This window comes from Lampris incognitus, chromosome 1 (genome assembly GCF_029633865.1).
Source record: "Lampris incognitus isolate fLamInc1 chromosome 1, fLamInc1.hap2, whole genome shotgun sequence".
Taxonomy (NCBI): Eukaryota; Metazoa; Chordata; class Actinopteri; order Lampriformes; family Lampridae; genus Lampris; species Lampris incognitus.
In genome coordinates, this window is record NC_079211.1 from 51,781,778 (window position 1) to 51,793,574 (window position 11,797).

Below are 11,797 nucleotides of genomic sequence, written 5' to 3' on the forward strand. Positions count from 1 at the left end.
ATCACAGGGCCAGGCCATCACACACACACACACATACACACAGACACACATACACAAACACACACATTCACACCTAGGGACAATGTAGTATGGCCGATTCACCTGACCTACATGTCTTTGGGCTGTGGGAGGAAACCGGAGCACCCGGAGGAAACCCACGCAGACACGGGGAGAACATGCAAACTCCACACAGAGGACGACCCGGGACCACCCCCAAGGATGGACTACCCCGGGGCTCGAACCCAGGACCTTCTTGTTGTGAGGCAACCGCGCTAACCACTGCGCCACCATGCCACCCAATACATAGTGTAGCGAATTTGGGGGGGCAGCCGGGAACCGCCACAGCCAGGATGCGAACCCGGGTCGCCCACACCACGGGCGACTGCGCTAACCAATCGACTAAATGGTCCAACCCCCTTTGTCCATCTAATGTCAAAAACGACAACCCCGTGACATTTACTAAAACACAACCCTTGACATGGTGTCTGGTAAGGTCCAGTGTGGACACTGAGACAGTGCTCTATGGTTATACTGTGGCACCTTATTCTGCAAGAACTACTCCCTCTCTTAAGGCCTTATGCCTCCAAAAATATGAGTATCTAAACCAGAAACATGCTCCTTGCCACCTTTCCTATCCTGGGGGTCTAATTTGCCTTGTGTAGGACTTTTTCATTCACACTTATAACAACGTGGTGACACAAACCCATGTAGTCAAAACTTCTGGTGTGATTTGACTCAACCAATGAGGCCCATATGTCATTAGTGCAACTCATAAAAGGATGCTACAACTGGCAAGGTTTTCATTGCCAAACTCATCTGTGTCTTCTTGGGCACATCTTGGGCAGCACAGGGGTTAGTGCTGTCACCTCAGAGCAAGAAGGTCCTGCGTTCGAACCCCAGGATTGTCCAACCTTGAAGGGTCATCCAAAGTCGTCCTCTATGTGGAGTTGGCATGTTCTCCCCGTGTCTGCGGTGGGTTTTCTCCGGGTGATCCAGTTTCCCCCACCAGCCAAAAGACATGCATGTTAGGGTTAATACTCCTGTCTGTGCCCCTGACCGAGACATGGCAAGATGAACTGGAGTTGGTCCCCGGGTGCTGCACGGTGGCTGCTCACTGCTCCTACACAGCTAGGATGGATTAAATGTAGAGCATGATTTCTGTACGGGGATCAATAGAGTATATCAAAATCAAAAAAAAAAAGTCACACCTCTCCCAGGCAACACGGATTTCAGTACTAGCCTATGAGGGAGCCGCACCTCTGTCCCTTCGGGCCATAGTCAAGCCCTACACTCCAAGACTGTGCCCCGCATTCTCCCTTCCTATAGTCCCCAACCCATCACTCATCCACCAGTGCCAAGTCTCCCTCTTCCTAGCTCCCCAACAGTGGATGACCTTTCCAATCCAATCAGGACCGCGGCACCACGTCCAGTTCTGTCAAACGCTGAAAAAGCCTCTCATGAGGAAGCATTTCACATCCCCCTCTCTAATGACACCCCTGTCTATTCTGCAGAGAATTTTACTCCATCTTTTCCTCGTGCTCCTCACTTATGGGTTAACTCTGGCGAGTGCTAATGAAGTCGTCGAGGCACTACGGCTCTGACCCGTCACCTGTTAGCCTCCTACTGGTTGATTTTGGGTTTGCTGAACTGGCAGTTAAAGATCTACTGTTCCAGTGATTAAATCTGTTTCTGGAGCATCGAGCCTCAGCCAAATAACTAACATTTTTTATAAAAAACAGAACAAGTCTGATTAGTCTCTAAAAGTCACACTTGTTTGAGAAGGTCTATGGATTACAGTAATGTTTAATGGATTACAGTAATGTAATCCATCTATGGATTACAGTAATGTAATCCATAGATGGATTACATTACTGTAATCCATCTATGGAATATAATTATCTGACAACATGGAAAGGGCTAGTTACTGGCTATGGATGGGCAGAAATCAGTTCAGCTGGGGGAGTAGCTCTTAGATGTTGTTCCTGCAGATTAGCTGTATGTAGAGGGGTGTCGGCGTAGGAAATTTAACAAATATTTGGCAGGGGGGGGCAACTTTTGCCCCCACACTGTCTAAGAGATTGGGGCATTTACAAAATGTTGGGGGCTGTTCTAGTGTTAAAAAACAGCAAATAGTGCATAGAGTTGCTGTTTTTAATGTGAAATGAGCCCAGATTAAAATGCATAAAGTAATCACCACCGTACCGTGTGCCAAAATGAGTAAATAAAAAGCATACTACTGCAGTCCCAGAGTGTTCAATCATCTGTATGTATATACAATACCATCTGTATGTGTTAGAAGGGGCAGTTGTAGAAGCGGCAACTTTCTTTGCCATCTTATTTGCTGGGCTTGGCGTTGGTGACGGCCCAGGACTTTTGGGTTGCTTTCTTCGGTAACAGTTGGAGCTTTTTTTAATGAGGTGCCGGTCCACTGCAGCAGCCAACTTAAAATTCAGATGCAGGATTGCCCGGCCTCTGCCAGGGATCGTAACAGCAGCACAGCGTGAACAACAAGCGCTGTTTGTGACTGTGTGTCAGAGACGGCAATGGAAATTAAATTAACTGAATGAAAATAAAATTATGTTTTATGTAGGATTGGGATATTGGCCTAAAACTGTTTAACATTGAATTACATTTTCAAAATCTTTGGGGCAAGTTTCGCCCCCCCCCCCCATCACAGTTTTTGGGGGCATGCTGAGATTTCTTGGGGCATTTTTGCACTTTGTCCCTGTTAATTTCCGATGCTGGAGGGTGCTGGATGTGGGTATGAAGGGGGATGGTTCAGGGACGCCAGGGCTTACTGTCAAGCCTTCTGAGCCTAATAGAAATAAACCTTCGGGATGGAAGGTGCCAACCTGATCACCCCTGTGAAATACTCACGTTGGCACTCTCGCTGGTTGTTGTAGTTTGGGAGTTCAATCTCTGACCTGCTGAGCAGGCTGCTTCAAGCCAGCAGTGTCCGCCGTCCCACTAGCTTACAGCTGTTCATATCGTGAGTGAGGATACACATACTCATGCTGGCACACTCCCTGGTTGTTGTAGTTTGGTAGTCAGCTAAGTCATCTGAAACCAGCTTTATGCGGATTCAGTACAGCACTGTCTGACGTGTGAATTTGGATGAATTAGTTGTTTTTCTGAATTGATTTTTTGTGTGCAGCCCACAAACAAGGGATTTAAAATCAGATCATATGTATTGCTTAATGAACCCAACCCTACAGCCCTTCTTTATCAAGTCTTTAATACGTCATTACATGATTAGTGTAGTCATTCATTTTTCATTCATTCATCATCCATTATCCAAACCGCTTATCCTGCTCTCAGGGTCGCAGGGGTGCTGGAGCCTATCCCAGCAGTCACTGGGCGGCAGGTGGGGAGACACCCTGGACAGGCCGCCAGGCCATCACAGGGCCAACACACACATACACACACATAGACATTCACACCTAAGGACAATTTAGTACGGCCGATTCACCTGACCTCCATGTCTTTGGACTGTGGGAGGAAACCAGCGTCCCCGGAGGAAACCCACGCAGACACGGAGAGAACACGCAAACACCACACAGAGGACGACCCCCCAAGGTTGGACAACCCCGGGGCTCGAACCCAGGACCTTCTTGCTGTGAGGCGACCGTGCTAACCACTACGCCGCCTAGAAATGACCAGCTAGACAGGGCAGCCAGAATCCAAATCCTCTATCGTAGTCACTGCTGGTAGACCCACAGATTGCTTAGTTACTTTGTGATGTGTAAAAAGCCTTCAACTTCTACAAGCCTTATAATGTTGTTTAGAAAGGTGCGATATAAATAAAGTTTAGTATCATTACTTCAGTTTCAACACTGCTGCCACAAAAACAATCTTTATACATAACCTTGAGTATTTGCTGCCCTAAGTACGTTGAGCCATGGTGAAAAGTCACGGTGAATGTACAAGCAGACGGTTTACAGCCATGTCAACCTTCACATGATGACGACAGAGTTGAGAAGTGTCAGTTTACCTTAATTCTAGGCATCGTCACCGTTGGAGGCCTCGCCTTGGCCACAAAGCTGTGCGCTGAACCACGTTCAACCAGATGCCTGGTGTAGGGCATGTACTTCCGACCATGGGGACCAAACACAAAATCCTCCCGAAGAGCATCTACTAACATTATAACCACCCTTTTAAATAGGGGCTGGGGGAGTCGGGATGAGTTGTGGGACCCTCCTGCAATTCAAAACAAGCCGTCAATGCATTTCGAAACGCGTAACACCTGAGAGCATACGGTGCTGGGTGACGAGGCAGCACGAGGGACGCTCTCATTTCATTTATCTTTTTAATTGCAAAAAGTACAACACAACAGCCAACTTCAAACACCACACCCAACTTCAAACACAACACACAACATCAAACACAATACCCAACTTCAAACACAACACACAACTTCAAACACAACACCCAACTTCAAACACAACACACAACTTCAAACACAACACCCAACTTCAAACACAACACACAACTTCAAACACAACACCCAACTTCAAACACAACACACAACTTCAAACACAACACCCAACTTCAAACACAACACACAACACACAACTTCAAACACAACACACAACTTCAGACACAACACCCAACTTCAAACACAACACCCAACTTCAAACACGACACACAACTTCAAACACGACACCCAACTTCAAACACGACACCCAACTTCAAACACAACACACAACGTCAAACAGAAAACAGAAACTCACAATAAACAAAACAGACTCCCCATTTAAAATATAACAACGTCCTATTTAATGGAAAAATACATATACTGAATAGAAAATAATAGAATTAAACGAAAAGAAAAAAGAAAAACTGCATTAAAACTGGAAACAAATACAAGAATAAACAAGCATTATAAGCCACAGCCATTTGAAACGTCACACGGTGACGTCAGAGGATTCCCTGAAGAACTTGTCGTGGCAGTTTAACCACTTTGTACCCTTGTCGTCCTTTAACGATCCAACAGAACTTCAGAGAGACTCAAGTTCGGGCAGGAAACGTCGCAGATAAGGGCGGGAATTAGAAAACCTCTGCTTGTGTACAAAAAAATTTTCCAATAAAATGTAAAAATGTTTAACTACATGCCCCAGTATTTTATTTTGTGAGCTGCCATAATAACAAACCCCGTGTGTTGGGGTACAGGGAACGGAGCTGCTAGACCCCCTCCCAGCACTGAACCAGCTGAGAAGTGAATGAGGGACGCTGTCGTGCCTACGCACCTGCCAGGGGCTCCGGCGGCAGGTCCGACAGCTTGGTCTTGGACGACAGGGACGACTTGACGGGGACGGGGAAAAACCCTCTGAGGAAGACGGCCACGCCGACCACCTCCAGCATCAGAACGAAGGACGCGAAGACCGACGAGCGGACCTTCATCTTGCCGGCCGGCTCACAGCTAACGAGCTAGCTTAACAGACGCGGCGCTGCCCGCGTACATGACCGCCGTGCGTGTCGGACTACATAGGGACGCCCCCGAAACCCCTTCGGCACGTCCGCACTAAAGAACCAACAGCCGAGCTACGGCTATATGTTATGTTATGTTATGTTATGTTATTTAAGGAGCTGCCCTTCTTAAAGGTGTAAGACGACGGCAAACGGGCAGTGTGAAGGCTAGCTGGAGAGCGTACAGTGGATTTGTTATGGGCGGCTTCCGGGTTGTGCCGAACTACGGTGGCCCTGACGTTCAAATCACACGGCGGAAGTAGCGGTGTCAATCAAGCTAGGTTGAATCAGCGTGGAAATGTTGAATTGAGCACCCCCCCCCCCTCATCGTTTTTTCTTCATTTTGTTTGAATAATTAATACAGTTTGTAATATATGATGTGGTGGAAGCCATATCCAGTCAGTCAACGACGTCTTTTATTCTGCGGTCTCAATACAAACACAGTAACACAACAGCAAAGTCACAGTGCCGCCTAGCGGTCGCACCGAGTAATGCACTTATTCAAATACACTACACAGTTATTTGATGATCTTGTGTTTTCCCTTCTTTACCCTGGTGTATTCTGTACCTGTGGTCCTATGAGCGGGCGGGTGGGTGGGACGGGAATGAGGGTTTTCAGTTTGTTAATACATGTGATGAATAATACTTTGTATCTGGGAGGTGAGTAGCTGATTTGAAGTCACGCGTGTTTCGTAATTCTTGTGGGATTAAAAAAAAGTGAAAATCAATAAAATATATGGCAACACTTCAGTATGGGGAACATAAAAAAACTTAATTACTAGTGAATTAGTAATGATCGAGATGTCACTTTAGTATGGGGAACATATTCTAAGTAACAAAAACTTAATTACTAGTGAATTAGTAATGATCAAGATGTCACTTTAGTATGGGGAACATATTCTAAGTAACAAAAACTTAATTTACAGTAATTTAACACTATGAACACTTGTAGTTTTGTGTTTTGTTATGTAAGAACAGACCATATTCATTAAGTGTTAGTAAGGGAGAATAACTCTTCTTGTGGTACTACCACCTTATAAAGGCCACACTAAGCAAAGCATATTGAGATGGTACTACTAATAAGCAATACTTCTGAGGTTATAGAGGGAAAACTCATAGTTAATGGCTTACTGGTTGTATAATAAGGCCATGCAGAATAAGGCATTAATGAGTACGTAATAATGACCAATTAAGAGCCAATATGTTGCTAATTTGCATGCTAATAAGCACCTAATTAATGGTGACTATGATCCCCATAATAAAGTGTTACCAAATATATATATTAAAAAAAGTTGTACCAGTTCATGTGGATACAACGTTTGTTGACAGAAACGTTTCATCGCTCGTCTAAGTGACGTGTTCAGTCTAAACTGACTGCAGGTGTCCCCACCCTTCTACACAATACAGTACAATGCAGGCAGGGCCTGACGACCCAAACCTACGCAAATATGGGTGTGACCAGAGATCATGTGTACTATTCACACAGTACCAGCAGTCAGTATGAACACCGGTATCACATCCGTCTTCATACTGACTGTTGTCTGTAAGGGCTTGTGCTGGCAGTTAAATAACATATTTAATTAATCAACAAAAACAGCACCAATAATTGACAACATTCAAAGCAGTAATTATAATGCAACAAAGAAGGGCAAAATATGCTGCCACACACGTATTTTGTAACACGTTACTTGTAAATCAGCAAAAATTAACAAACGAAATTGACCAAGAAAAACATCATCACACTTGATGTGATAATTAAACGACTGTTTCCCTTTTCTGGGCCTTAAATGTGCTTTCTATTGTACATTCTTAGTGAGAACGATACTTATTTCAGGAGAGGTCCTCGGCTTCATTAAACTACAGCTGTTAGCCCTCAAACGCAAGGTTGCTTCGACATCTTACAGAAATACTGATTTCCTCCCAGTATGAAGTCTGTACTGGTTCAGACCACTGTAGAGTAAAAAAAATAATCATATCTGATCTCTTACGAAATACTCAAAATTCAAAAAAAGCTGGAATGAGTGATGATAGGATGCCAGATGTCTACCGTACGAAGGTATCTTCTCCACAGTGCCTTCAGGAAGCATCCTACCCCCCTGAACTTCTTCACACTTTGTTCCTAGCAAGGTTTTATGCATCAGAACATTTGCTTTTCCTTAATCTGATCCAATTCAACACATGCTAACACACACACACACACACAGTATACATATAAAACTGTCTCGCTGTGCACAACAGTTGTTGAATAATATGACGAGGAGGATGCCAAGCAGTGTCCAGACGCCGGCGGAACTGCCCAGGACCCGAGCCACGCAACCAGCATCACCATGGAGACCTGACAGGAGCACAGCCTACACATGCACACAGGGGCGACTCACATCACACCATTCTCACACTCGGGAGAAGAGACAAGAAAAAGGTTAGTCACACATCTGAGTGAGAGAAGGGTACAACTTTGAAACATAACAAAATTACATGCATTTACAAGATACTAAATAAGAATAAACTGCGATGAGGGGGATGCCAAGCAGTGTCCAGGTGGCGCCCACCATCACCATGAAGACCTGGGAGGAGGACAGACTGCACGTGCACACAGGGGAGACTCACATCACACCATTCACACACACACACAGAAGAGGAGAAAGGAGAAGGCATCATTCAGAGAGAGAGAAAAGACATGTGAGAGAAGTCTGCAATAGTCAATAATGTAAAGTTAGAATTAGATTGGCTTGGATTAAAGTTTGGATTTAAAGGACTCAACAGACTCCGATTGTCTGATGGCAGCAGGCAGGTTATTCCACAAGAACGAGGCCCGGATAGGAAAAGGCCCTGCTGCCACCAGCTGACTTCCTCTTAACTTTGGGTACACACAGGAGCCCTGTGTTTTGAGATTGAAGTGCTCGAGGTGGCATGTAAGGTTTAAGGAGATCAGACAGGTAGGATGGAGCAAGCACATTTAGGATTTTATAAGTCAGCAGAAGCACCTTGTATTCTGATCTAACATGGACAGGAAGCCAATGAAGGGAGGCAAGAGTTGGTGTGATATGGTTTAGTTAGGATTCTAGCAGCAGCATTCTGACCCATCTGGAGAGTCCTAGTACCAGCATGTGGCAGACCTGAGAACACAACATCACAGTAATCAAGTCTGGATGAGACAAATGCATGTATTAGAGTCTCTGCATCAGCCATGGAGAGGAAAGACTGAATTTGAGCTGTGTTAAGTGGGTGAGAAAAGGCAGTCTTGGTGATTTCTGTAATGTGCTTACCAAAGGAAAGGCTGGGATCAAACTAACACCAAGACTTTTGGATGCCACACATTGTGAAACCACAGAGTTGTCGATTGTTATCGTTACTTGATCAAATTGGTGTCTGTGTGTAGCAGGGCCAACGACCAGCGTCTCGGTTTTATCCGAATTTAAAAGCAGAAAGTTTAGTGGCCTCCACGTTTCCGCAGCAGTGATTAGTAGATCTTGACCTCGGGAGCTTGTCTCATCTATGTGTGTTCTACTGTTTGTAGTGTTTATTACATTAGTGTGGTCGCCTCACAGCAAATAGGTCCTGCGTTCGAGCCCCGGGGTAGTCCAACCTGGGGGGTCATCCCGGGTCGTCCTCTGTGTGGAGTTTGCATGTTCTCCCCGTGTCTGCGGGGGTTTCCTCTGGGGGCTCCGGTTTCCTCCCACAGTCCAAAGACATGGAGGTCAGGTGGATCAGCTGTACTACATTGCCCCTAGGTGTGACTGTGTGTATGTGGGCTCTGTGATGGCCTGGCGGCCTATCCAGGGTGTCTCCCCGCCTGCCGCCCAGTGACTGCTGGGATAGGCTCCAGCATCCCCGCGATCCTGAGAGCAGGATAAGCGGTTTGGATAATGGCTGGAAGGATGCTACGTGCTATGCTGTAAATGGTTATTGGCTGTACTGTCACAATGTTGTGTGTCCCCCGAGAAGAAAAGCTGCTGTATGCAGAAACTAATTGAGAGCCTAATAAACAGACAATGAACAAACAAACTTCCAAGCTTTATGTTTTTGTAGTGTGGCCAGTTTGGTTCTGGATTTATTTTTTATTTTTTCATCTTTCCCATAAAATGTGTTTACTATAGAGTTTAATGAGTGTGACCAATAAGTGGCAAGTTGGATCGGGTACCTCGCAAAGAAGTAATTAACTTTGGGTAGATTGATCACTTCGACAGTTAAAAAAGTGGCCTGTCTTTAAACTCTGAAATGAATCAGTAGACGGGCACCAAGGGATGTGCCAGTCCTCAGGTAGTGCGAGTTGCTCTTTTGGCACCAGCTCCGGTTTTGGCCCTGTGGCTGGATTCTTTCCAAGCCGGAGGCGTGGAGACTTGTGCTACGAATGAATAAAAAGAGATTATGTGAGAGCAAGATGTGTGGATGTAGGTTATAAAGACTGAGACAGTCAACGCTTGCACAAAAATCCTTTGGCAGAGGCTGAGCCGCCTCCGTTTCTAGATTTCAGAGGTAGGTGTAGCTTAGCTGGGTGTTGTCGGCGTATCAGTAGAAGATAAAACGTCTGTAGAAGACGTGTCCAGGAGGGAGCGAGCACATGAAGAGGAAGAAAGGATGCTACCTGGAAAACCTACCACACTTCCGGTGTGGGAAGATGGCCTCACCCAGTGCCGGCTATGCAGTGTCTTTGTCCACGTCTGCATCTAAGTTTGTGTCTTCGCCATCGTTGCCCACGTGAGCTTTGAAGTCCCTCAGCAGAACCGTAGAGTCCCGAGGCGGAGCGCTATCCAGGACACCACCCAGACTCCAAGAAGGCCGGATACTCCAATCTGCTATCCAGTGCATAAGCACACACAACAGTCAGAGCCTCCTCCCCACCCCACCCCCCGGTGACTCGCATTTGTATAGCGAATTAGGTAGTAACTTCTATTAAATATAACCTTGAGTGTGTCAAATACTGTTGAGTACTTTGCCTTGGCAAACCAAAAACAAATGAGATGTCATTTTCCTAACTCTTCATCTCATACTGGGGAATACTCTTGCAATACTTACACTTTTCTCTTTCACCCTTGTCCACCTCCTTCACTCAGATATAACAAGACACACCTCTTGTTAGGACAGAAACAGTGAGCTAGAAGGCTGCAGCCAGAAGGAGACCCTGCAGGACCAAGAACAAAAGTTGCAGGTGCGGGACATTTTTACTCTAACTCAGTGGGAACGGTCAGAAATCCCGAATAGGGACCGAAAAAACTGTCCCACGCAGGGCTCTAAAAAATCACTCGTGTAATAGACTGAAAAGTGCATGAGAGTGGCCTGTACTTACCAAGTGCCGAGGGCAGCTACACTTCATGGCATAGCCGCCACATTTTTAAGTCATGCAAGGTATGTGGATTGGGTTAAAGTGACTCATTTAAATCTCTGGGAATGAATCAATGAATCGTTTGGAATATTTAGCAAGTTATGAGGACTGAAGATAATGTAATCTTTGACCCCCCCCCCTTCCCTTCCTGGTAGAGAATGTGTTAAAGTCAACCAGAAAGAAAAATTATGCAATCAGCACATGTAAGAAGGAAGAAAGAAAGCCACTTTATTTGACATTGTATTCTTACAATGAATTTGTTCATTTAACCCATCCTGTAGCATACCAGCAGTGGGCGGCTGCAGCGCCTGGGAGCCAACTCCAGTTCCTCTTTCCATTGCCTTGCTCAGGGGCACAGACAGGAGTATTAACCCTATGCCTTTTTGATGGTGGGAGGAAACCAGAGCACCCGGAGGAAACCCAAGAGACGGGGAAAACATGCAAACTCCACACAGAAAAGACCTGGTTCAATGTTGCACTGTGTAAACTGTGTACACACAACATCCATTACACGTCGTGCGTCTTGGGAGAGAGATGCTCCTCTGTTGCTCTCCCTGAGGTTTCGTCCTACTTTTTCTCCCTGTTAAAGGGTATTTTAAGGAGCTGTTCCTTATCTGATGTGAGGGTCTAAGGACAGGACGTTGTATTGCTGTAAAGCCCCCTGAGGCAAATTTGTAATTTGTGATATTGGGCTACACAAACAAAATTGAGTTGACTTGAACCCAGGACCTTCTTGCTGTGAGGCACCAGTGCTAACCACTGGACCACCGTGCCCTTTTGTAACTGAGGTATGTAACACCGGCCTCTTTATGCTGGATCTCTGTGCTCTTTATGCAGCCTTTATGCTGGATCTGCTGGGAGAGTTTGGTCTGCTGCATCCTGTGGGCCCAGGGACCATGGCTCTGCCCGGGGCTGGGCCCGAGGAGGTAACACCGAGGGTGGTCCGACAGTACGTAGATGTGGGGCAGGCTAAGCTAACTGCTAGCTCATGCAGACCGGCAGTTCCGA

The 11,797-nt window shown here is 45.9% G+C and overlaps 1 protein-coding gene across 1 annotated transcript in view; it reads right to left on the reverse strand.

Moving 5' to 3' along the window:
- pigg (phosphatidylinositol glycan anchor biosynthesis class G) overlaps window positions 1–5,622 on the reverse strand; it is a 129,728-nt gene extending 124,106 nt beyond the window's left edge. The window contains exons 1-2 of the mRNA XM_056282726.1: window positions 5,247–5,622; window positions 3,992–4,197 (exon numbers count right to left, since the gene is read on the reverse strand). Coding sequence (XP_056138701.1) covers window positions 3,992–4,197; window positions 5,247–5,400 — 360 coding nt within the window. The 5' untranslated portion in view covers window positions 5,401–5,622. The remainder of the gene's footprint in view (window positions 1–3,991; window positions 4,198–5,246) is intronic.
- Window positions 5,623–11,797: the final 6,175 nt, after the last annotated feature.